The sequence below is a fragment of the Triturus cristatus genome, chromosome 5_2 (genome assembly GCF_964204655.1).
Source record: "Triturus cristatus chromosome 5_2, aTriCri1.1, whole genome shotgun sequence".
NCBI lineage: Eukaryota > Metazoa > Chordata > Amphibia > Caudata > Salamandridae > Triturus > Triturus cristatus.
Genome location: NC_140588.1, coordinates 514,134,379 through 514,161,830, shown reverse-complemented (window position 1 = coordinate 514,161,830; position 27,452 = coordinate 514,134,379). Strand labels below are relative to the sequence as shown.

At 45.0% G+C, this 27,452-nt stretch overlaps 1 protein-coding gene across 14 annotated transcripts in view; it reads right to left on the bottom strand.

The window, feature by feature from the left end:
• The window catches only part of LRRFIP2 (LRR binding FLII interacting protein 2), a 412,043-nt gene that overhangs the window by 236,937 nt on the left and 147,654 nt on the right, over positions 1-27,452 (bottom strand). For 7 of the 14 annotated variants that reach the window (XM_085607540.1, XM_085607550.1, XM_085607545.1 and 4 more), the window contains exons 9-14: positions 24,470-24,538; positions 14,905-14,979; positions 13,503-13,550; positions 13,383-13,427; positions 10,119-10,166; positions 9,961-10,017 (exon numbers count right to left, since the gene is read on the bottom strand). The exons of 2 other annotated variants lie outside the window; for them this stretch is intronic. In XM_085607540.1, coding sequence (XP_085463666.1) covers positions 9,961-10,017; positions 10,119-10,166; positions 13,383-13,427; positions 13,503-13,550; positions 14,905-14,979; positions 24,470-24,538 — 342 coding nt within the window. The remainder of the gene's footprint in view (positions 1-9,960; positions 10,018-10,118; positions 10,167-13,382; positions 13,428-13,502; positions 13,551-14,904; positions 14,980-24,469; positions 24,539-27,452) is intronic. 5 more of the 14 variants (XM_085607541.1, XM_085607548.1, XM_085607551.1 and 2 more) reach the window with 2 other exon arrangements.

The following is a 27,452-nucleotide window of genomic DNA, read 5'->3' as shown; positions in this document are numbered from 1 at the left end:
ATCTAATCAACAAGTGCCGATCTGGCTCAACATGGTAACTGCTTCAAATAAGAAGTTGGAGGTGGAAAGAAGAACAAGGTACTTACCTTCGGTAACAACGCATCTGTAAGAGACCTATACAAGTTACAGATTCCTTACCTTAGAATTACCCCAGGCGTCAGACTGGACTCCGCGTCCGTGGTAGTCACCGGGATGAGGTCATGGTGCCTATTTAGACGCCGCCCCTGCATGTTGACGTCAGTTCTGACACGACGTTCATTGTCAGAAGCGCAGAGCCATGAAAGACACTGACCACTGGTGGGCCACACTAGCGCCCTGCAAGGGAGTCCCTATCCCTAGAAGTCAGTTCGCAGAATGGGGAGGATGAGTGGGGCACTAAGGAATCTATAACTCATATAGGTCTCTTACAGATACATCATTACCGAAGGTAAGTAACTTGTTCATCTGAAAGAGACTATTAGTTATAGATTCCTTACCTTAGAATAGATACCCCAGCAATACCAACCCTGTAGGAGGGACTGCAAACCAAGTTCACACCAGAAAGTTCTGGAGGACAGAACGGGAAAGGTAACCATCCCTCCGGACTAGACTATCCAGGTAGTAATGTCTGGTGAACAAGTGCATAGAAGCCCACGTGGGCGCCTGGCAGATGTCAAGGAGTGGAACTCCGCGTGACAAAGCAGTAGTTGCTGCCGTAGCTCTAGTGGAATGAGCTTGCGGACCCAATGGAGGTTGCTTTTTAGCTAAAGCGCAACAAATCTTTATACAAAGGATGACCCATCGAGAGATGGTACGCTTTTGCACAGCCAGACCTTTGTTGGCACCTACATAGCCAACAAAGGTCATCCACCTGGAAATCTTTCATGCAGTCAAGGTAGAAAGCCAGCACACGTTTAGGGTCCAGACGGTGGTCTCCACTCCTCCCTGAATGGGTGCAAAAGTGGGAAAAAGGTGGACAGAGTTAGTCTGTCCGATGTGAAAGGGCGTGACAACTTTAGGTAGGAACAAGGGTCTCGCTCGAAGCACCACTTTATCCGGATGCACTGAGAAGAAATGGGGGTTAGAAGAAAGAGCCTGAAGCTCACTCACTCTGTGAGCAGAGGTGATGGCAACAAGAAAAGCAGTTTTCAGAGTGAGAGGCTTAAAAGGACAGTTATAAAGAGGCTCAATGGAGCGCACATAAGGTAAGTCAAAACAAGGTTCAAGTCCCACTGAGGCATTATGAAAGGAGATGGAGGAAAGAGATGAATAATACCTTTAAAGAACCTACTTACAATAGGGGACTTGAACAAAGAGGGCTGATCTGGTAGTCAAAGAAAAGCAAAAATGGCTGCCAGATACCCTTTAAGAGTGCCCAGAGCGGAACCCTGCTGGACCAAAGAGAGAAGAAACAAAAGAACCTCAGAAAGAGGGGCAGAAAGGGGATCCACAGCCTTTGCTGTGCACCATGCCACAAACTTGTTTCATTGACAGGCACATACCGTCTTAGTGGAGGGATGCCTGGCTGCCAAGATGACAGTACAGACTTCGTGAGGAAGGTCAAAAGCTGTCAACAGTAGCCGCTCAATCCCCACACAAGGAGGTGGAGGCTGGACAGGTTCAGGTGGAGGACAGTCCCCTGCTGCTGTGACAGAAGATCCTCCCGAAGGGGCAGTCTGATCGGAGGATCAATAGCCATGCTCAGGAGCTCGGGGTACCAGACTCTTCATACCCAGTCCGGCGCCACAAGAATGACTTGGGCCTGGTCATGCTTGATCTTCAGCACTCAAGGCAGAAGTGGTACTGGCAGAAAGGAGGCCCCAACTCCACTCGCAACGAAAAGCGTCGCAGAGCGAGTGCCGCCTTGGAAACTCCAACGCGTAAAACTGCTGACATTGTGCATTATCTTCAGTGGCGAACAGATCTAACCAAGGCTCTCCCCACTGCTGTAAGACCTTGCACCACCTGAAGACGCCATTCGTGATCCACCAGGCACCGACGGCTGAGTTCATCCCCCTGGCATTCAGAGAACCTGCTAGGTGTTGAACCATCACGCAGACTAGCATTAGCTGAGCCAGGGGTAGGTCGCCTGCTATCAGCAGCAAACCCATACTGCGGGACGATGCTCTTCGAGCGCGACTTCGCTTCTGCTCTTGGAGTTTTGACTTCCATTGTTAGTGGTCGGTTTACTTATTGATTGCATTTAGGTAGACCATATACTCTCTTGTATTGGGAATGGCACGGCACAAGGTGACACTAGCACCCCAGACCGTCCTCCCTTGGAGTAGTTTAGCTTTTTCACATTCCACGGTTCTGACGAATTGCCCGGATCATTCATGACATTTTCGGTAAGAAACATGTTGACCAACAACTGTGCTTAGAGCTAAAGTGGACCATTATACCCACTCTGACCTATATTTGTTTTTAGTATTACCTAGGGTTACATACATTAAAGATCGACTTAAATTCCCTATGAGTTATTGTTAAACCCACCACTATTCATTCACTACACTTTCACACTTACCCTTATACTTCACAACAGCAGAGTGACCCCGCAGGGGCCCATTGGGTAATGCAGCGCCGGCCCAAAGAGGAGCTGCCCTATGATGAAGCATGACACCCCTTCAGGTGTGTGAGGGCTCTTGCTCCTGAAGGATTCGATCCCCCGACTTGATCCTTCAGGTTCTTCTGACCTTCTCATCTATAGGAACTGCACACCTTTATGCATACCTACGTTGTACCACCAGGGCCGTCCCCTGATGTTCCAGCCATGTCCAAAGGAGAAGAGGATCTTGACAAAGGGTCCACGACCCCACCGTGCCCTGTTTGTTACAGTACCACATGGCGGTGGTGTGGCCTGTGAACACCTGCACTGCCTTCCCCTTTAGGGAGGGAAGAAATGCCTAAAGTGCCAAGCGAATCGCCGAAGCTCCAACCGGTTGATATGGAGCCCGGACTCCGCCGGAGACCAGACTCTTCTGATCTCCGCCTCTCCCAGGTGGCTGCACCATCCCAATAGTGATGCATTGGTCACTACCGTGAGATCTGGTTGGGGGGGGGGGGGGAGAAGGATCTGCTTCTGACCCAGTCCTGGCTCGTTAACCACCACTGCAGCTGTTGCAGTTCCCTCTGAGACCTGGACATAGTCAGAGAGATTCCCCAGATGCTGCACTCACTGGAACTTCAGGTCCCACTGAGGAGCCCGCATATGCCATCTGGCATGCTCCACTAGCAGGATGCAGGAGGCCATGAGGCCCAGCAGCCTCAGGGTCATTCCTCCCCGAAACCTGGGATAGAGTCTGAAACATCTTTATCATAGCCTGAATATCCCGGACTCGCTGCTCCGGAGGATAGGCCCCAAACTGCACTGTGTCCAGAACAGATCCGATGAAAAGGAGCGACTGAGAGGGAGTCAGGTGTGACTTTGGCACGTTGATAATGAACCCCAGCGAATGCAGGAGGTCTGCCGTAGTCTGGAGGTGGGAGACGACACCCTGGGGTGAGCCCACCTTCAACAACGTCGTCGAGATAGGGGAAGACTGGAATCCCTTATCTGCGCAGATGAGCTGTGACCACCGCCATCACTTTTGTGAACACCCGAGATGCACTGGTAAGGCCGAAGGGGAGCACGGTGAATTGAAAATGCTTGTGGCCTACCATGTACCGTAAGTAAAGCCTGTGGGCTGTCAGGACGAGGATATGAAAATAGGCGTCCTGTAAGTTTAACGCCACCATCCAGTTTTCAGGGTCGAGGGCAGATAGGACCTGAGCCAAGGTTAGCATTTTGAACTTCTGCTTCCGGAGGAAGCAGTTGAGGGCCTTGAGGTCTAGGATAGGACGCAGGCCCTAGTCCTTCTTGGGCACCAGAAAGTAGCGGGAATAGCAACCTCGACCTACTTCTGGCATCGGGACCCTTTCAATAGCTCCCTTGGCCAAAAGAGCTGATACTTCCTGGCAGAGAAGCGCCAAATGATACTCAGACATGCAATCGAAAGACGGTGGCATGGATGGAGGGGTAGTCTCAAAGGGGAGGGAGTAGCTGCTTCGGACTATCTGCAAAACCCACCTGTCTGATGTGATGAACTGCTAGTGGGGGAGGTGATGGCGAATCCTGCCACCCACTGACTGCTGATGGGCATGAAAGGTCAGACTAGGATGGTTTGAAGGCTGCTGCGGGGGGAAGTGGACTAGCCTGCCCGCTGGCTCCCAGACCCACGTCGCTGGGACCCACGTTCGCGGCCACATAGAGGCTGGGCAGCTTGCGTGGGCCAGTGGCTGGACTGGGTCAGACGTGGTGGGCTGCCCTTCCATAGCCACGAAAGGGGCAAAAGGCAGACTGTGGTGGACGGGAGGATGCTGCAAGGCCTAAGGATCTGGCCGCAGCCAGAGAATCCTTAAAGCACTCCAGCGCCGAGTATGCCTTGTCGCCAAAAAGGCGACGGCCATCAAGAGGCATGTCAAGCAGAGTTGACTCAACAACCCCCGAAAATCCAGACTTCCTCAACCAGGCATAGCGCCGAAGGGCTACCGACATAGCAATCATTCTGCCCAGTGAGTCAGTGGTATCCAGTTCACAGCGAATAGTGAATTTTGCTCGGTCTCTCCCATCTTCCACAAAATTGGGACAGGACGGCGCGGGCCTCCTCCAGGCAACACCTGCGCAACTGTATCCCAGATGGTATGGGAGCATCGACCCAAGAGGCAGTGCCAACCTGGAGGAAGAGAACATGCGCTTCCCAAAATGATCCAGCATCTTTGATTTCCAAGCCATCAAGCTCTGGGTAGACCACCAAGTTCTCAGGGGAAGGGTGTTGGGTGAAGAAAATGGTATCGCCCGGAGCCGAGCGGTGGGCAATTGTCCGTTTCACAGGAGACCCTATGGTGCAGGGGCGCAACACAGGCCCCCGCATCCCCCACAGTGTGGGGGGTCCCCAAGCTCCAGGGGGCCCCCTCAGCACTGCACTTTGGCTGGGGAGCTCCTGATAGAGTCCGGAGGGGGCCCCTCCAAGTACTTTGCAGGGGGGGCACCCTCAATTATTGTGACATCACTGCTATGGTGGGCTTCACTAAGTGCCCAGAAGGACGCGAGGGATTCTGAGGAAGTTGCCACCGGCTGAAGCACCTCTGTTAGGAGTTTAGCCCTGACTGCCACTGTAGGGAGCTCCAGGCCCAAGGCCTCAGCTGCCCTATGCACCACCACTGTATAGGACGCACCCTCCTCCATAGCCACGGTAGGGGGAAAGGGAACACCTGGGATGAACAAGGGAACAAAAGTACCCTCCGGCGTCGGCCTGCGTTTGTCCGGCTCCGGGTACATCTCAGGGATGAGGATGGGGAGGCGCCGGGTAAGGTTGACCATAGTTGATTCAGGCCTGGATCCAAGGGGGTTGTCTGGTGCCGGGGCCGGAGCTGCCAGCAGCGAAGGCACAGGGCCCCCAACAGGCACTGCAGGGCCCGAAAGCATGCCTGCAAAGTAGGGCCTCGTAAAACGCACGAAGCTGGGTAGGGGATGCCCCGGGTCCCAGAAACAGGGGGAGGCGCAGAGTCGTCCCTGAGTCAGGTGCCAGAGACGGTGACTTAGAGCAAGACGCTCCGGATCCCGTGTCGCGTCAGCTCAACGACAGGGAGAAGGCGAAGGGCGACAGTGCTTCGCCTTCTTCTTGTGCTTCGACGAGGACGAGTGCGAAAACTTGGACGAGGGGTGGTGGCTCCACGATCAGTCTCGAGACCTTCCTTCCCGCAAAGAATTCGGATTCATGGCCAGACAGTCGGAGCACGAATTTGGGTAGTGGTCGCGCTCCAGGCACCAGAGGCACACTAGGTGCGGGTCCTTCACAGACATCAGCTTGCGACAGGAGTTACATGGCTTGAAGCCGGTCCTACGATGGGACATCCCTCATGCACCAGGAGTCAAAGACTCGAAAAAGAAGTCCACAAGTGTCGAAAAAAGTTCAATCAAAAAGTGATTAAGGGGCAAGCTCTCTCCGGATCTGCGCTAGGCTGGCACAGAAAAAGAAATAACTGATGTCAGCCCACAGGGGGGGGGGGGGGGGGGGGGTCTAAATAGGCACCACAACATCATCCCGGCAACCAGGACGCCGGATGAAGAGTCGACCGACGCCACCTACCGACGCACTGGGTACTGCTAAAGACAAAACTTCCGGATCCAATCTGACGCCTGGGGGTTATTTTAAGGTAAGGAATCTATAACTAATAGTCTCTTTCAGATAAAGGGCTTACAAGAAATTCTCAACTGGGAGCAGCCCAAAGTTGACTTCGCAGAATAATCCGATTTAAAAAAATTCACCTAGTACTGAATTAAACCAAAATTAAAGTGCCATAACAATGAAATTGTTCACGATGAATGGAAACTTCAATTTAAAAAACAAGTCTATTTCAATCAAAATCGCAGAGCAAACGGAAAGAGGAAGAAAAGGATAACCAAAACAAACTGAAGCTGTGGGCATGTATCAGATATAAGGAACACTTCTACTTGTTTGTGCCATGGTACACCTTTAAGCAGGTGCAACAGGCACAAACCTGGGACAGTGCACCCTACTACAATGAATGTGTTGCCCTCAGAGGCATCTCATTCAGTAAAATATGGAGCAGCAATGTCAAAGAACAAAAAGGCACCGTTGCTGCTCCACACGTCCTGGGTGCTGATCTCCGGCGTTGGTGAGCCGCTATACATACATCCACATAGGCAAATGAATTAATTTCAGCCACAAAACGAGAGCATTCCCGGAAATTGGTAGCAAAATGCATTTAATGAGCAAGCCTCCTCGCACTGACAGGCACGTTTCGGTACTACACCTTTGTCTATAGGCATAAATAAAGGCGCTTTTGTACATTTTTGATGAAACCTTGTTTTTTATGTCACAGCGTCACAACCGAGAAATATAGGTTTCACAATTACTTGGGACACCATGCACTGGATTTAAAATAATGTGATTACATTATATAAAACACATTTTCATACAAAATTCGTGTTATATGCCTTTTCTCTTTCAGACATCTCTTGGCCTTTGATTATTGTGATTGTCGTATTATATATTAGGTATTATTTGTTGATTGTTCACGGGGATCGAACTAGGAGCCCATGCTCTGGAGTCAGCCACTCTAACCGCCGCCCCACAACTCTCTTTTCAGTTGGTAGAATGAATGGCTTGATTTCATTCCTAGTCCTTGAGGTAGATATAGGCACTGAAATCTGGTCTATGAGGATCGCCACATAGGGAAAGAGTGAGGAGTTTCAGTGAAGGTTTGGATGTTTAACTGTGGCTGATGCAGGGCTTTTTACAAAGCAAGCATTTTTACTTACCCTAGATTTGAAGGACTTTCCCAATATTGACAGTTTTTAAAGAGTTAGCGTGGGATCAAAAATATCAAAGGACAAACAAAGCACATGTATGTTATGCTTGGCTCTAGTTCTATTACATTCATTATCCCAAATAATTTGTCTCATGAACTTGTGTTTATTCCACAGCAACTTTTCAAGAAATTACTGTTTGGGAGCATGGGTGAACACAAGGATGTTTTCAGCAAGTGGGCAACATGCTTTAATCATGAGTTTTATCACGCTGGAAGAGGAAGTCTAGACGTTCCATGATTATAGGTATTATAATGCAAATTCTAAAACAGTTTTAATGGGCTTTTTGCAATGCTGCCCTAAATATTTCAGAATTCAACAACCATAGGCAGCGAGCGAGAAAAAACTGTTTCAAAGACTGTGGTAGCCCAGAGAAGTCAGCATCGAACATAAAGTTTCTACTCTGCATGCACCACGAAGATTATACATTCCTAACTCGTACTATATGAAGGGGCATCACACAGTAATTGCTAAGCAATGTTAGAACCTGAAAATGACCCAGAAGATACAAACATTTCATGTTTTCCTATAAATACTTGAGAAGCGTACCTGCATTAATTTATACTCATCATAGCCACTTATATGACCAATGTGTTTTTTTTCCGTTGTGACTCAACTACAAAATGCCAATAAAAACTATTTAAAAAAAATTTATGTTTTATATAAAGTATTACGGAAATTAGCAATTATAGGTGGCGGCCTACTTAATGTTCGAGACAGATGACTGGCTCTGGCTTGCCCCAAGGTCCTCTAGGACCCTTGGGGAAAAATTGAGCCGTGACGAACTGTCGCCTCTGCCGCCCTAGAGTCCATTCATTCTAACCTGCAGTCACATCTTATTTTTCAGCAGGGAGGGTGGGGGGGGGGGGGGGGGGAGGGGGGTGAGGGTGTGAGAGGCTGGCTAGAGCCACAACCACTTGTATCTTGATTATCTGTTACTGAAAATGTTTTAATAAAACGTCCGCAGCGCAAGCCAGAAAGACCTCAGCACCGCGGATGTGTTGCCGCACTGGGAAGGCGCATGTCTAACACATGAATTAGCAATCACGAGAACTTCTTTGCTTCTCCTGTGTGGGCATGGACTTTCTGGGTAGTGACATTTTTTAAAAACATTTCCTGGCTTTCGGAGTGCCACTAAATCACAGGGAGGAGAGAGAGAAATAAATAAAGATATAAGTAAAAGAAGGGAAGGGGCAGAGAAAGAAATTAAGCATCAAGAAAGAAAAAGAAAGAGCAAGAAAAAGAAAGGCAAAAAGAGAAGGGGAAGAGAGTTGAAGGAAAGAAAGCAGAAACGAAAGAGCAAGAAGGAAAAAAAAAGGAAGTGAAGGAAAGAAAGAAAGAAAGCGAGTGACAACTAAATGGGCATTATTAGAAAGCTACAATGAGGGCGGAGCAGAGAACATGGACGAAAGTTGTAAGAGCTAATGCCAAACACTGAGTGAAAGAGTGAGTGAAGGTGTGAATGAGGAAATGAGTGAGGAGTGAAGGACAGGAGTGTGAGTGACAAGTGTCAGAGGGAGTAAAAAGAGTGAACGTGTGCAAGTGGAGAAGTGTAGCTCACTGGTTAGAGGAGGCATACCCTGAAGCAGAGATCAGACCCGGGACCTGGGTTCGATTCCCGACGCGGCAGGGTCCAGAGCCCAATTGTCCACGGACTCGATAATTCTCGCTTCGGTGCCCACTCTAAGCATGAGTTCACACTATGCAGCTCTGGGCAACAAGCCTGCTTAATCTCCACAACGGCCCCCCGCGGCGGGATGCCTGGCTTTCACCTTGGGGATGCCCAGTACGGGTTATCTTACAGGGAAAAACCAGGACGGGTTCCCAATGCAAGCGCCAAGATGCCCGTAGGGTGATAGCTGCGCTCTATAAGTACATCAATCAATCAATCAAGTTTGTTTGGCGTTAATTTTTTTGTATGCTTGGCTCATGTCTAGCCTCTGCTCTTTCGATGAATTCTTGTTTGGCCACCTCAATTAGCTATTCTGCACTTCAATGTAGCATACAGCTGCCTGATTTGGAGTCTATGCAACTACTGGAACAACAACAGTATGTCACAATAAGGAAGGGATGTACAAGGGCAGAAACAGATGATCCACCTTTTCTTTTCAACCACTGTCTTTACAATTAAAGCTTTTTACAATTAAAGCTTTTAACAAGTGTGTATCATTTTCTAATGCCTTAGGTTAAGACTTGCTGCATGAGGTTTAAGATCAAAATCCGACAGCTCTGAAGTGATTCAGCAAGGACTGGATTTAGGTTTTCGGCTCCTTGCGTTAAGCAGCTGAACCCTTCTGTTTAAAGGTTGCATCTATACGAGTCAACTAGTCCAAAACTTTAGAAAACGCGGCTATAAAAAATAAAAAAAAGGAGTCAGCCTTCATGTTGAAAGGAGTTAAAAAGAAAACAAACATGTAACTGAAGAAGACCTTTGGGAGTCTATACAATGTTTCCAAGGTGAAGCCCCCATTATGGAGTTAGCAGAAGAGAATCTGGAACAGATGAATAAAGCTGCACATGCATATGTAAGTACAAGTGGTCCACATTACAGACTCCCTGTGATTCAGATTAGGTCACTCAAGTAAAGTCATGCAGAAGGGAGCTCTCACCACAGGGCTGCTTCTTGCTGAGCTGGCTCTGGACGAATAAGAACTGTACTCGGACGGCTAATAGTAAAATTACCAAAGAAGACAAATGTTTTTGTTAAGTTCACGAACTGACATTGTTAAAAATAATTTCCACACAAAATAAAATGAGCAAGACTTACAGTGCGGGAACCGTACGGGTTATATGTATCACCATCATAAAGCGAGGCCTGAGGAAAAGAGCAGACAGTTCATTTTTTGGTGAAAGAGCTTTTCAAGCATTGGTGCTGGCAGCATCTACCACTACGGAAGTTAGTAGTCCCCAGTAGAGTCTGACCATCTAGCACGCCTTCAAAAGGCTGGTTTCCACAACGCCACTATCATTGAGCAAGCAGATCTTATTCCGAGGAGCAGCGCTTCGCAAATACGCATCCTTGTCAGAATCAGCCTTCCATCCTTTAAAGTGTAGGATACTACTGAAAAATCTTTTAAGGCTCATGGTACAACTCTACATACTAACTACAGCTAGTAATTTGCAGTATTGCCCACCCATCATGGCAACCCTGTAGTCACTTTTTTCTCAAACTAATAGTAACTTCTGACAAACAAGATGCTTCATTCTATACTCTAATAGTACATATTGTACAGCTTTCCAATGAGGTAAAGGATAGTTAAGATGTAAAGCAGGGACTGTGAATCCTCAGACTCCGTCACATCATACCCATACAAAGCAGCTTCACCACTGAAACTTGTTCGAAGTAAAACGTTCTACCAACCTGAAACGCAAGGGAACGGATAAGGAATTATGGACCAGTCCTACTAAAGCAAAACTTGAATCTTGAAAATGTATGCTTACACTAATGCCACCAGATTGAGTGATAGAAATTGATATCTTCAGGCCTCGACAGTGAAGGATAATATGGATAAAGCCATTACCAAGAGATTACAAAATGGGATAATGCCTTGCCAAGAAACAGTGAAAGGAATAGGTAAGATGCTAAAGTATCGTAAGTGATTACCTCACCTTTCATTTGATGACCTATAGCTATAGAGCTGAATTAATACTTAGTTGAAACCACTCGGAAGACTGTAGTTAAGAAGGGTCTTTGTCTGATGGAGTACTTTTGCCAGACTTGCATGGAGCATTCTAGCTGCACAGGCAAATAATAGTATGGATGATGGTGGTTGTCTGCAGGGAGTTCCTTAAGCAACTACAGACAAAACACACTGGCAAGGAGATGCATATGAGTAGCTGAAAAAGTGCAGCATTGCGAGTGTTAAGGCAGTGTAACACACCAAAGAATAAATGTAGCGTTCAAAAACTAAGAATAGTAGCAGCCACTGCATACAAAAAATAATGGATTTCAGGAATATCAACTTGGTCTACATTGGAAATTTCCTTAAGTTTGTCTTGTTAGGCGTTATCCTTGATATTGGAAATTGGAAAGACGGACAGTTTGTGCGGAAATCTCAAATATCTATGTGCAGAATGCTACAGAATTTGTACGGACAACCAGGTCTACATTTCAGTGGTATAAGAATCAGCAAAAGAGGCACATAGGAACATGTGACAAAGCAGAGAGAGGCAGTGAAGGTGGGTAGGTGAAAGAGAGCAGAACTGTCGGGAATACTGCGCAGCCCATGTTTACTTGCGCTGCTTGTGCAGCTGTATTGTGATTATGCGGTCTGGTACAAATATCAAGCAGGCACACTCGTTTCTAGGTTTGCATGTGAAACCTTTGGGCACTCGGTGACGGAATTGAACAGTGAAGCATAAGGTAAGAAAAGATTTTTTAAGAAACCTTGCTTAACCATCACTTTTTTTCAGATTTCACATCCAAAAGGGAAACTGACAGGTCCAGGAACCACTGAAAGGGAGTAGAGAACCGAGGAGAGGTTGACTCTAAACCGTATACAAAAGATAGACCTGCTGAAGTGCTTTTCCGAGTTCAGGTGGAAAAGGCAATCGGACTCAAAAGAGACACCCGGTAGAATGTTAATGTGGCTTACAAGGGCATAGAATGTCTTTAAGCATCCGGTTAAATTGGTCACTGGACTAGAAAAGGTCCGATGCAGTGGATGTAGATGTAGAGAAATAATTGTGGCAACTAAATACCTGTCAAGCCTAACAGCCATGGAGAACAGAACCAATTAGAAGGGAAATAAAACAGTAGACTACCTTGAAAAAAGTGGGGTATGGGGATCCAGGCAGCCTAATATTACAAAGCACAATGTCACGCATGACAAACCTAAGTTTTTTTTTTTTAACCATTGAAGGCAGCATAGTACAGCTGCCCTAGTTAGGCTTTGCTGGAAAACAAAAGCAACTTAGCTTTCGAGCGGATTAGACACTACAAAGATTCATCATAAGGATGAACATTGTACCACTAAAATAGACATTCAGAAAAGCTGCAATGATGTTAGGCGTAGTGGCAGCTTGACCTAAAAGCTATCTAGTACTAAAGTGTGCCCTTATGGCAAAGAATTCCAGAGTAGCAACAAAGAAATCTAGGTGGTACCTTACTGTTAAAAAGAAAAGGTTTTATGGTTATCCAAACATATTTCTACAAACCTGCTAAACAATGTGACAAAATCATTGCAATACTGGGAGGAAGAGAGTGAGGATAAGAACAAAAGCCAAAAATAAGACATTTAAAATCGTGCACGTCGACTAAGATCGCACAATGGTTCTGACCGATTAAACAAATTTCCATTCAGTGTTAAACGCAGTGGTCTTGCACTCAACCTGTAATACCCTTTTACTGGTGGGAACAAGGATGAGTTGCAGATGGAGTAGGGCGGGGGTCTCAGAATGCACAAATCACTGATGAGCTAAAATATAACTAAAAGCAATGCTCTCTGAGAAGCACGGGTTCAAACCGATTCACACATTTCGATTCATTACTTTAGTGCTGTCCCACATAACTCTTAAGCGCCTCATTTAGAATAAACAGGTCTGTTAATAAGGTCACATCTTCAGAAAGCATAACAACTAAAGTTCTGAAACACAGCAAGAAAAAGGATGGGTGATCTTAATAGTTCGAAAAATTGGCGTAACAATTTAAATATGTTTATTCAGAAGGTAAGTAAAGCTGCTTCTACATGATACAGGCATTCCAATTTCAAAAACTAATAAAATATTCAAGTATATTTCCGTTTAGATTACTTTTCAAACTAGAGGTCATTGCGGGGCAATACACAGGCAAGCAAGGTTAATGCAGGAGACCATGAGCTACGATTGTAATAGCAGGCAGGAAACGGATACACTGGACGGGACAAGCAGTTTGCCACTTCTATCAAATCCTGCACGTAGGCTGGACTGCTTTGTTAGGTTTGCAAGCTTTGCTAAAATAATTATAGTAAAATCACGAATGCATTGGACACTTATAGACACACTAGATGCATATTCAATCACAAAAATACACATGCAGGTCTTGCATACGAACCAAACTGGCACTTCGCTGCAAACCAGTGTATACACTAGGAGAGGCCTATAAAAAGAGGCTATTAATTTATATGCCCTAGAAATATAGAAGAAGAAATATATACTCTAATTAGATACTAACCCTGAGAGTCCTGGTGGTAGTTAAAGGATCATTGTAAAGAGATGAAGACTGTATGGAAAAATATGCACATCTTTAAAGGTAGAATTTAAACATGTATTTAACATATTTTACAGAACGATCCCTGGAGTCAAATCAGCCTAAAGTTATAACAGGTTTCTACTCCTGAATAAATACATAACTTAAATGGAGTTCGGCTATACATGTCAATTATTTCTGGGTGACCCAGAAAGTTAATAGGTAAATAATTTACAGTACGTCTTGGCATTACTAAGGTCACTTTTCAAACTTTGACAGTAAAATGCCTACTTTTCAAAGCTCTAGGCTTTGAATACTATAAATTTGTGCTCAGTTATTTTCTTCGGTTGAGCACATTCACAGATTTCATTAGTTACACAGAGTACTCAAGGAAATGTATGACAGAGGTATATTTCTGGGTACTCAAATGAGTTATGTTTAAACATGGAGTTGGAACATTCTAAATGCCCTTCTTTTCATATAGTTTTAATGGCATTTTTACATAGCATACATAATAATCACATTTCCAGAGGAAGGAGGACATCGCGCTGCAAGTCACCAAGGTAAATCTATTTTAATTATTTTTTGTGCCCCTTCCCCTACCACCCTCTGTATAAGCCAGCCACCACTACTCCTTTTGTGAGCCCAAGCTTAAGGTAGATGTGTAAACTGAATTTTGAATCACACACCAGATATCTGTAAACTGGGCTTAAGGGGGCAGGGAATTCCCTTAGATGACTAGATGAGGTTATCTGCTTAAGAGTTATAGCCACACCGGTTTGGACAGAGGAAAGTGGAAGGAGGGGTGGAGGGGGGAGGGGAATTATACTGACTTGATCTAAGAATATTTTACATCTGAGAGTTTACAGACTTCCTTGCGGCCAGTACGGACTGTGCACTAACATCATTGCATTGACAATAGGTAATACTATTCAGAGAACAAAGGTGATGGGTAAAATCATTGAGCGACAAAATCAAGTGCAGTGTCCAGAATCTTGCTACAGCATTTTAGCCTTTGGCACTGTAACCCCTTCCCACGAATTAGGGTGGGATGAGGGGATGGTAAAGGCAAAAATTGTAATAGGGGAACTGTATTTTCCAATTTCAAGCAGATATCAACCTGGAACCAACATACTGTAATCGTTACTAGGAGTGCATGATTTGGATACACAGAATCCTAGTTTCAAGATATAAAGTACCACAATGGGGATGACATTCTCTAGATGGGAAAAAACTTTCTAGGTATGAGGTAATCTTGCTAACATTCAAACACTAGGTGTGTGCATAAAATGGGACTATGCTTTTTTATTGCGCCTCAAGCAGCTTAACAGACGCTTCCGGTTATAAAACTACACATTTACGAAAAACAGAAAAAAAATAGACAAACCCTGGTTTGGTACGTGGAGATTGGTTTACTATACTTAAGGCTGCTATAGCTTCTTTGATCATGATATAATCCACTCTGTGAAAGCAAAATTATAAACGATAATGATTAGAACCTTGAAGAAAGTTATAACTGTGAAGCTGTAGCATTACGAAAAATAATAACAAAATCTAACAAGCAGAACAATATCAGACGTCTGAAAATTGTCAAGTAGCAAATTCTTAATTGTATTACAGGAAACAAGTGAAAATTAGCTTTTGGAGTCAGTGTGCCAAAACACAATTTTTTTTATTCACTGTACTCAAGCATCAACTCTTCAGAGTAAAATAAATGTATAACACAACAAATGAACAATAAAAAGCAACATGCAAGATTAGCGAATGGATGAATGGATTTATTTTTTAATATGTGGAAGTCTGTATTCCCAGTATAGCAACCCATTGTAAATTTCCTTATTACAGACGAGTTGTGAAGTCGTTAGTCACCTCAAACAAGAAGACACCCTAGCTGTTCAACTGTAATATGCTTATTACAGGCGAGTTGTAACGTCAACATGGGTGTGGCCACAGTCAGCAGCCACTGTGAAAAGGTATGTCACTAAGTATTATTGCAGCTACAGTTCAAAGAACGAAATGGGATCAGCAGAAATAGATTAATAGTGTCTTTTTTGCACACAGGTCAGGAAAGAAAGAATGCAATTTACTACGGTTTCTGAGATTTAGCATTTTTAAAATCTGATTTACAATAAACATTACATTAAACCATATTCTAAAAGGTTTTTGCAACAAATAACTGCTTTTTGGTGTTTTTAGTTTTGCACTATAGATTTACATTCATTCTTAGTGTCTGCAGCTATACTATTGCTTTCACGTGAAGGAGCAGGACCCCAAGTATTTAAGCAGTTTGTAGGCAGTGTCATGGTGTATTATAAGGAAAAGAATACACTCGTCAACCTTAAAAGGACATTTATTGCAAATCACATCAGAGTTCCATGACCCTATAAAGTAACTTGGCTTTCAACCTCGTTCCTCTATATGGTTTTGATACTCCTTGGAGGCTTGCAATATCATTATAATAAACGGCAGGAGGTACTTTGTTCCATATATAATAATTAAGCGATTGGGCCTTTCACTTAGAATAGCTAGCAAGTCTTCTCCCGGGTAACTGAAAATGTCGTTTGACTTTAAAGGAACAAACAAGGTAGCCCTCATTCACCAACAAACTACAGGATGTAAAGGACTTCTTAACATTTATGTTCAATCTTTTTGCTTTCCCGTAAAGCAAATAACCTGATGTGATATAAAGCTTGGGGCCTTACAAATATTTTAAAGCTGGGCGACATGGTCAGCATGAATTGGATCCAATTCTTTTCTGACTTGCAGATCTAATGTGAATACAAACAAAATATTTTTCAAACCTGCAGGCACAGCAGGAGCTAAATAGCCATCGAATAAACGTATCTGCAGTCTTAGACCACTCGCCGTTAAAGGCCAGAGAACTAATGGAAGAACTGTGAGAAGAGATGCACAAGACATTTTATTAACCTACACATCTGAGGGGGTGGCTATTAGATGAGTTCACTTAAAAACGGTGCATAGAATAGATCATCCTAGACCGTGAATTTAATCAAGGGGAATAACTGACAACCAAGCATGCATACAGTGTCAGAGGGAATGAAGCCCATCTGTGCATACAATATTGGACTGTCCTGTAGTACTTATATGTTTGACAACAGATTATAGGGAACTGATAGACGTGTTGGGGGTCCAGGCGGCACTAACCTCATTATGTGGCACTGCTGGGGACGAAGGGAAGAAATAGTGAAAATTCGATATAAAATGGACCTTTATACTCTGGGTCTGATGGTGGGCCACAGCCAAAAATGGGGCCAGCAACACATCAGTGGCATGGATTGGTCATGCTCACCTATGTTTGCTGGACTGTTGCAAACGCAGAGCCACCCAGTACATTATCCAAACTATGTCTGCATTTAAAATAGGTACATGGAACGTACGGGGCATGCACACACCGTCACGCAGGTATCAGATATACTCATACCTCAAACGACATCACATACAAATAGCTCTTTTGCAGGAGACACACCTGGCCAAATCAGAAATCCAACGCTTGGACCGCCGCTGGCGTGGCCAGCTATATGCCACAGGATATTCAGCTTATGCACGAGGCGCGCTGATTTGGGTGCGGCCAGGGGTCCCACTTAAAATTACACAATCACTGGTAGACACGGAGGGCAAATATGTGGTGGTTAAGGGCACATTGGACGGCCGGCAGGTTGTAATTATATCACTATATAATCCCAACACGGACCAGGCCCCTTTTTTTATGAACTGACTCGTGTCCTGGCGCCATGGCATGATATACCTATGGTCTTGGGGGGGAGATTATAACCGCGTACTTGATGTCTCACTGGACCGCTCCTTTCCATCCCTTCTGGGCACGAACACATACAGTGCCATGAAGGCATTGACTAACTGGGCCAGGCAATGGCGACTTGGGGATATCTGGAGGCACCGTCACCCTCACGGAAGGGTGTACTCCTACTACTCCGGTGCTCATGACCTACATGTACGATTAGACCGATACATGCTTTTGGAAGAACTACTCCCACATATATCTGAAGTTCATTATTTAGGCAGGACACATTCCAACCACAACCCACATATTTTGGAGGTAACATGGGAACGCCCTCAGCCACCGATTCCTACCTAGCGGCTGCAGCCAGATCTGTTATTGGATGCACCCTTCCGGGGCCTGCTAGCCACGAACATTACACAATATTTTGAAGACAACACTGGCACAGCCACGACGCCTCAAATAGAATGGGACGCGTTTAAAGTAGTGGTCAGGGGAGAATGCCTCTGCGCACACGCGGGCATGCGGAGGCAGTTGGAGACTGACCTCACACATCTTGAAAATGATCTGCTCCAAAGGGAAGCAGAGAAATTAGAAGGCGATGATGGATCCTTGGTGAGAATTAGAGGGGAGCATTCTAGATTGCTAGACCGGCTCCGTAATTTGAATTATGCTGCACACTCGGCGCGCACCCACAATATGGGAGACCAACCTGGAAAGCTGCTATCGTCGCTGATACGACAGGATGCAGTCACTACACCTGTGATGGCTAAACGAAGTACACACGGCGACATGGTATATACCCAGAGGGCTATACACAATGCCTTCGTAGAACACTATTCCGCGATGTACAGGTCTTGTTTGCTGGCTACGACGCTGTCATATGAAGGTTTCTTTCTGCCTTGACATTGCCGCAATTAACAGAGCACCAGCAGGAAGAACTAGGTGCTCCTCTGCTACAGGACGAAATACATGATAGTATTTTTTCCCCTATCAAATGGCAAATCGCCGGGTCCAGACGGGCTACCGGTAGAGTTTTATAAGGCCTATTCAGATATATTAATACCGGAACTGCTGCGAGTATATGCGGCGGCCCTTGACGATTCAGCCCTCACGCCTACGCAAAATGAGGCGACACTGATCTCCCTCCTAAAGCCGGGTAGAGACCCTGAAACCCTTGGCTCTTATCGTCCACTAGCCCTGCTAAACACAGATTATAAAATACTCACCTCTGCCCTAGCTAAACGAATAGCCCCGTTTGTGCCGGATCTGGTCCATAGTGATCAAAACGGATTTGTCCCAACCAGGTGCACCTCTCTCAATATCCGCCGATTATTCAGAAATACGCAACGACGACCTGGCCACGATCTGGATGCTTAGTGTTAGACCTAGCGAAAGCCTTCGATTCGTTGGAATGGCCCTATCTTGCGGCAGTTCTACGCAAATATGAACTAGGAGATGGGTACATGCAGCTGGTAGTTACTATATCAGCGACCCACAGTACGAGCCCGCACTGGCAGGCTCATCTCTGACACTATCAGGGTCAGACGTGGAACAAGGCAGGGATGGCCCTTGTCCCCATTGCTTTTCTCTCTTGCCATGGAACCCTTAGCAGCTCTGCTCCGAGAGAGCGGCGTGAACTGGGGTATTCCCTTGAATGATGGTCTCCATACGGTGTCCCTATATGCTGACGACCTACTGCTATACATAAGGGATTTGCATGCTATACCGCCAGCCATATCCGTAATTTTGAGGCCGTGTCGGGCCTTCGGGTAAATTGGGCTAAATCGGGCGTCTATTCCTTCCACGAGAATGTGGTCACGACAGACGTAGTTATCAATGGAGCTGTGCTTGCCTGGTACCCGATCACGTTTAGGTACTTGGGCATATATATTTACAGATCCCCAATAGACATACTGGAGGGTAACTTGGTGCGTGCCATCTCCTCTATAAGGGCGCAGATACAATTCTGGAAGACCCTGCCGCTTAATGTGATGAGCCGCATGACCTTAACCAAGATGATAGTATTGCCAAGACTGTTATATTATTTTGCGAACCTCCCAGTATATGCTCCGGTGCGACTATTTCGTGAGCTGGAGGGATTAGTAAGAGGTCTAATCTGGAATGAGGGACGGCCCAGGATAGCACTGCAGAAACTATATGCACCACCGGAAAAGGGGGGCTTAGCAGTTCCTCATTTAGAATTATATTACCTAGCTGCACAGATGGATACTGCAACTGAGACAGCATCCTGGACACAGACTCAAATCTACAGTTTATTCCACCCACTGGCGAAACACCCTCGCCCGACACAGATCCATATCGAATTGGCTCACAGATGTTACCGGAGGAGCCTTCAACTCACGAAAGACACCATCCCATACCCTCCGATCCTGCCACTTGTCGGGATGCCCAGAGGTCGAGTTTTTGTAACAGATGAAGTGCTGACCCCCTGGGCCGAAGCACGGGTAGAGACGCTGGGGAACCTGTATGCAGACAGTGCCCTGATGCCTTTGGCGACCCTAACGGAAGATACCGGTCTGCCGGTGGGTCAGTTCCTCCTGCACGCGGCTATCACACGGACGCTGACACTAGCATGGGGAGACTTGGGTAGTGAGCCGCCGACACATCAGTTGTTGCAATACCTGCATGTAATGGGGGAGGGGCCACATAATTCATTGGCTGGTGCAGGCCCTGCTCACGCATGTGTTAAAACCAACACAGAGACCCCGTGCACGGTGGACAGAGGACGACCCTGGACCGATAAAGAATGGTAATGTGTCTTAGGTGATGCCACATACATACCACGCAATACACGATTTAAACTCATACAAACATTCATACTACACAGAGTGTATCTCTCGCCAGACACGATCAATAGATACTTTAATATCACCTCCTCTGATTGTCCGAGATGCCATCTTCTGGATGCTGACCTATTACATATGCTGTGGTCCTGCCCCCTTTTACTGTCCTACTGGCACGCGATAACAGACACTCACTAGTAGCACCAACTCCGAGGTACCGAACACGTGGGAGGTTTGTATATTGGGATTGTACAAAAGCTAACAAAGTGAGCTCTAGATTTTGCGATTTAGGCCTAATCACTGCAAAAAGATTGATAACCAAGAGATGGAAACAAAGACCCTCCGAAGGTACCACACTGGTTGAAATCCCTAGAGAACTGGGCGCAGGCAGAGAGCACCATTCTCCATAGGGAAGAAACGGCTGGGCTGCGCAAGTTTACCATCGCGCAGGGCTGGGATGACATCCTGAAAGCCCTTATACAGACTAGTGCTGTGTCACACACACCTCCCATGCAGCAGGCGGGAACTGATACCTAACGTGATGATTGGGTGGAGCTGATGGTATATACCTATGAGATCTCTTGACTGTAGCTGCTGAATAGAACAATGGCCCCACATTTCATCGTGACACTTCATAGACATAATTTCAAACATGAGATACCTTGGTGCCCATGCGACTATGCACAGTCCCAGACAAGCAACCTGCATCCATCATGTACACACAGCCCTCGACATAACCTCGCCCGAAAAGCGCATATTGCGTTAACAGTGTGGTCCTTCAAGTATTGGACATCTCCTTTTCTTTTGTCTTTATTTTAACACCCCTTTGTTATCATTCGGTTGTGGTTAAAAGGTTAAACATGTAGATATCTTGCAATCAGTTGTGATATTCACTTCCAATCGCCTCTGCACTACTGCCCACTACGATCCCACTACTAAAACCTAGTATGGACCTTGCATCTCTGTAACACTTGTAATGACTGCAATTGGTTAATTACTGATGAAGAGTCACATGTGATATAAAAGCCGAGCTCCTCAGTTAGAGGTAACAGAATGCGTGGGCTGTGGACACCCATGCTAATATGCAATAGCACGCCTACTCCTAAGAAACAGATGTTGCTTGCGTTGCAGATACAAGATGTTAATACCCGGACCTATGGATGTAGCGACATTGGAAAAACACTCTGGTAAGAAGTGCTTCATACACAAATGCTTAGATTGTTTGTATCAGGGTATTAATAAAACATTTAATAAAGATATTTTTTTTTAAATGGATTGGTCATGCTCACTCAGAAACAAGGGATATATAGATATATATATATATATATATATATATATATATATATTACCTACTGGCGGTCGCCAGTAGGTAGTTATAGTTAGGACCCTGTTTCCATAGGAAATCCGCAACATTCTATTTTGAATAACTTTGGCGCCGGTTGCCGAATCCTCGCGAAATTTTCAAAACTAATGGGGCGCTACGCTCCGCTCCTACCCTGAAAGTCTCGGGGTGATTCGTCAAGCGGGGGCTGAGAAAAAAGGGGGGTCCCAAAACGCGTTTTCCCCATGCATTTTTTCATAGGACCTTTAGACACAGCTACAGCCCGAATGGCTGAACAGAATTACTTGTAATTTGGCAGAGAGGTAGCCATAAGGTCAAGGAAGTGCCTTTTGTAGGTCTGGTGTAAATCTGTTCAGTAGTTCCTGAGAAAATAGCATTTAAATCAATATATATATATCTGTGGCAGCGCTCCGTGCACTTACCGTGCGCTTACGGTAAGCTTACCGTACGCGTACGGTGCCGTGCGCGAGCGCGTTTCTGATTGGTTGTTAGATCAAAGTAAACATTCGAATCGGTCGAAACCAGGAAGTGTCGGCCGCCATTGTCTCTCTCGCACTCTGAGGGGGGGGGGAGGAAAAACAAAGTTGGATAACATGAAAAGGGGCAGGCTAGACAGCTCCTAACCACCTAGCCTTGGTTAGGGTGTCCCAGAAGGATCCCCAAGGCCAAAAAGTAAATTTATTTTTTTTTTGAAAAAACGCCGAATGCGCTTACCGTACGCGTACTGCAAAAAATTAATTTAAAAAAAAAAAAAACCACGCCGACGACACCCAGCTCCTCTTCTCGTGTAAGAGAGGAGAAGACTTTGACGGGGAGAGTATCCGGGATTGCCTTGGGGCTGTTTTCCAATGGTTCCAACTGAACAGCCTCAAGTGCAATTCCGATAAGTCTGAGGTACTCTTCTTTGGGTGCGACACAGAGCCAGACTGGCAGGCCTGGTGGCCGATTAATATGTTTCCTCCGTCTTGCTCCTCCCAAGTCGCCAAGAATCTGGGGGTCAAGATGGATAAGGGGCTAACATTGAAATCCCAGATCCTCGGGGTGTCGGGCACCTGCTTCGGCATCCTTAGGATGCTGCGGAGGTTCCTTCCCCTGCTGTCTGAGGAGCATAGGAAACTGACAGTGCAGGCTCTGATCGGGTCCAGGTTGGATTATTCTAACATTCTTTACCTGGGCCTGCCAGAGTATTTGCTGCAGCGGCTCCAAGTGGTGCAGAACGCTGCTGCGAGAGCAATCTTTGGATTAAATAGACGGGCCAGTGCATCGGGCCTGTTGAAAACCTTGCATTGGCTCCCTATCCGGAAACGGATCGCCTTCAAGGCTCTGACTCTGGCCTACAAAGCTCTCCACGCGGTGGGAGCAAAGTATCTTCAAAAGAGACTGGTCTTCTATCAGCCGACCCGGTCTTTGAGGTCGGAATCCCTGTTTTTGGCGGTTGGTCCGCGTGTGAAGAGAGCTCGCCTGGGAGGCCGCTCTTTTGGACTACTGGCGCCACAGTTGTGGAACTCTCTGCCGTTCACTCTGCGGGGAGCTACCAGCCTACTAGTTTTTAGAAAAGGCCTTAAAACCTGGCTGTTTACCCAGTAGCCTGTTTTTCCTGCATGTATTTGTCTGGCATTCTGACCTTTTTTTTAACGGTGTTATGTTATTGTGTTGCAGCCCTCCTTTTCCAAAAAAGCGCCGGGACACTCTTTTTGAGTAGCCGTGCGCTATACAAAAGAATAAATAACATAACATAACATATTCCCCCCCCCCCCCCCGTGTGCATAAGGTGCCCAAAGGGGACCTTTTGCGCATGGCATATCTAATAATTGAACAATTAATAGATAACCTTTCACAACGAAGCGCATAATATGTCCTCCGTGCGCGGATGGTGCGCGAAGCGCATCGTGCGTACATGGCCCATCGAGCGTAACGTGGGCACGCGGTGCGCTACGCGCACCGCGTGCCCACCGCGCGTGCACGGCACGAACTGCGTAAAGTGGGCGCGCACGGCACGAACGGCGTAAAGTAACTTAGCATTTAAAAAAACGTACAAATTCACTGAAAAAACCATAGGTTTCACACACGTTATAGTTAGGAATTAGCATTTAAAAAACCTTGCAAATTCACTGAAAAAACCATAGGTTTCACACAAGTTATAGTTAGCTGTACATTTCACTCGTAAAAAACCAATGAAATTCCACGTTATAGTTAGTGCAGGCAACTATAACTCACGCGACCGCAATCCTCTGCTGATGCTAATACTGTATTTAGACACTTATTTGCCCATGTCTTCTTCCATTAAATTTTAGCTATACATATATTACAAATATTTTTTTTTCATAAAGACACATATATGTCATCAGCAGAGGATTGCGGTCGCGTGAGTTATAGTTGCCTGCACTAACTATAACGTGGAATTTCATTGGTTTTTTACGAGTGAAATGTACAGCTAACTATAACTTGTGTGAAACCTATGGTTTTTTCAGTGAATATATATATATATATATATATCTCCCTTGTTCACCATCTGCGACTATGGTATGAAGTGGTGAAAGGAGGACACGGTTTCAAGGGGCACACCACATGTTCTATCAGATTTGGTTACTAGCAAAATACTGGGATTATTATTGCCAATATGAAGATGGAAGGTATTGGTGTATCTCCTGCTTGAGGTGTTGAAGGTGTGAACAACTTTAGTATTTCATTTCAAGTAAAAAAAAAAAAAAAAAATCAATAAATACATTTAAAAAAAAAAAAGGTGTTGCTTCATAGTTCACATTTTGGTTGTTTGTGTCATCAGATCAAGAGAAAGTTATTTTAAAACTATAGCTCAGAGTACCAGTAGAAAATGTGAATTTATAAATTGCACATGGCAGATTTATTAGATTTACTTTCTCATTCATCCAACCACCATAGGCGTGCTTAAAATAGACGTTCTGTGACTGGACATTTGTCCAGCACTCTTGAGGAAACATATTGACCGTTAGTATCTGATTAGTCTCAGAAAGTGAGCTGCTGGCACACTATTAGAAACATGCAGCAAAACAATCATAGAACTAACCGAAGACTCTTTTAAGGAGCTAGAGGAAGATCCCTTCTTCATACCATACAAGTCACTGTAAGTATTCCTCTGTATAATAAAAAAAATAATTAAAGCATTACCGCACCACAACATGGCTAATGAAAGCTAACAGGTTTGCAAACAAGCGTGTGAACAATGAAACACTGCTTCAAAGCAGTAAACATGATCAGCAATTTAAGGCAACCTTATCTAAACAATGTTTAAATTTGTGTCCACTGTTCTTGTAATAAACAAAACTTAGAAGACTTCCTAAAGGTACGTATGTTAGGTTAAAAGCTTCATTGTTCGTTTCAATTTATTTTTGCGGTTTTATATCAGACCCCCAAAGGGTGACGGAAGGTGTTAGTCACATAGTTGCATACATGGATTTCATTACACGAAGTACAGAGAACATATACCAATAAAATTCTATTTCCAAAACGAAATTCGTCCTGCAAGGATGGTTTAATTTGAGGATATTACACTAAGAGTCACTGTGGATTGAGAAATCTCATCAGGTAGAATAAATCCAGTGACTGAGAACTATGGAGAACTGCCAGATTTCATAATAAGATCGAGGCTAGCATTATGCATAAAGTATTTTAATACCACTCCCATAGCAGCTCCTTTAAAGAACACATCACCATAACAACCATTCCAAAATGAAAACAAAACACACTATATAAGCACATAACTTAGAATCTTCTCCCTCTTTTAAATGCTACTCCTGCACAATTAGGTAATCCATTTTGTGTGTGGTAATATATTATAAGATTTGAATAGAGGCTTCAAATATTTAGAAGAGTGTGAAAGGTAATATAGTCTGAATGTTAAATAGGATTTGTATTACAGGCAATTTGTATTAAGTTGTAAAATCGGTACCTTTACAATGCAAGGTATTTAAATAGTAGGTTTTTGTAGGTTCCGCTGTAGAATGGGGGTAATTTAGTCTGTTTTTCACAAAGGAAGTAGTCCAATTTCATAACGATCGGACGCCTGAACTTCTATCACCCGTATAAACAAGCGTGACAAAGCGTGCTTGTGTAAAAACCCCAACCGCCTGTAGAAACCAGTCAGGGGGTTAAGTCTTGCACTGAATCACGCAAGATTTGACCAGCCAGCATACTATAGCGCGCTCTTATGAACTTTAGAAACAAGGTGGGGGGTACGTCTCAGGCGAAAGTGTGCAAGAGGTGGCCAGCCATCTCAGTTTGGGTTAAAAATTATAGAAGTTAAAGGAAACGTGTTGGAGGCCAGCGCCCCAAAAATGAAGGGTCTTTAGAACACGGTGAGCTTTTGAAAATAACAGAATTAAAAGATTTTGCCTTCAGGTGAGGTGCAATCTTAGCTACTGGGAGGATTGTTTTGGAATTTTACAAATAGTGAGGTAGTGTGGAAGTGTAAGATGTCGGATGAAAGGAAAAGTGAAGATGTGTCTCAGGAGATTTTGAGGAAGTGTATTCAGAGTGAGATAAGGTCTGCCATGAGAGAGACAATAAGTAGTTTAATGAATGAAGAAATAAGTAAGGGCTCAATAGAGCATGAGAATTGGAATGTTGCCGAGGAGGAACAGGTTAAGAAGGGTAAGTGTCTTAGACAAATGAAACAATCTACGACCGATTCCAGAATGGTTTTCGTTTCCTCATATTCCACTGTCTCACAAGCTATCACCAAGATCATCATTAACCAGTGGGAATTACTTCAGAATGAAGAATTTAATGGTCTCTTTAGTGAAAAGTATAGTGTATTCAAAGAGGGGGACGGTAGCGCTTGTTTTAACAAGGTCCACGAAATAAATTTTGTACCTCACACTGATCCCTGAACTTGTCCACTCTGGGAGTGGGGACAAAGCCCAGACCTTTCTGTAATACGGTCTGCTCTGAGGTTGTGAGGATGCGATGAGACAGATTCACCACTAGTTCCTCTTGTTCTGTGTTTTACTCCGTGTGTCCATGCCCCCTGATGGTTGGTCCTGCCATTGAACCTATTTTTGCGAGCCTCTTCTGTTGCGCCCTCTTCCTCTGCCCCAACCTCTGTCTAAAAAAGGAAGGTTGCCATGATTGAAGAATTGAGGGGGGCCTTGTTGGTATGGTGGATATTGCCAGAAGGGGGGTGGGGGTGGTGGTGGTGGTGGGTGACCTTGGTATACTAGCATTGCTTAACAGTCCTTCACATTGTACTTTTTACTTGTTTATTACTTGGTTTAGGACCCAATCGGAGTCCGTTTTTACTTAACCGCCAGGACTGTTGCTGGCATTTATCAGCAATAGACTAGGTGAGTCGAACAACCCTTAGCCTTACCATGAAGCTTTTATTTTTATGTTTATCATTATTTCTCTTCACCTTTCACCATCATTATTGTTTGCACTTAATTTGGCATGCTAAAGTGATAGGACGCTTGTATGAAATAACGCATGGTACTATTTAGTACCCACACCGAGATCTATTCAACAATGATTGTGTAACCACCGTACTCTACCCTAGTCCCGTTTGAAATTTTTAAGGTAACTGGGCCATGAACTGAATATTAATGAAAATGTGTCCTAAACTGATTCACCTTTACTTTTCAGGTCACGGACCTGTGAATGTGGTATGTAGAGTTCACATAACCACACAGTGTAGATAGATTGTTCTTGCTTGATCCTGAAGAAGTGCCCGGATACCCCTGACCACAGAGGCATGAAACATGTTGATCTCGAGAGTAGAGCTACATTACTAGACACCTTATAGCTAGTACCTTACCACTCTCTACACCCCTTTTAATCAGGTAGTCTACCTTATGAATAAAATAATGGTTAGGACAGACTGACCTGTTTTAAATTCACTTCCACTTACATCTACACTACTAGGCCCCTCACCCCCACTGCACCAACCGGCAGGAACAAAAGATCCCCGCCAAAGAGTCCCGGTTAGGGAGCCCGTCAGGGATTGCAGCGCCGCCCTGACGAGTGGCAAGCTCATATCATGAAGCATGACACCTAGC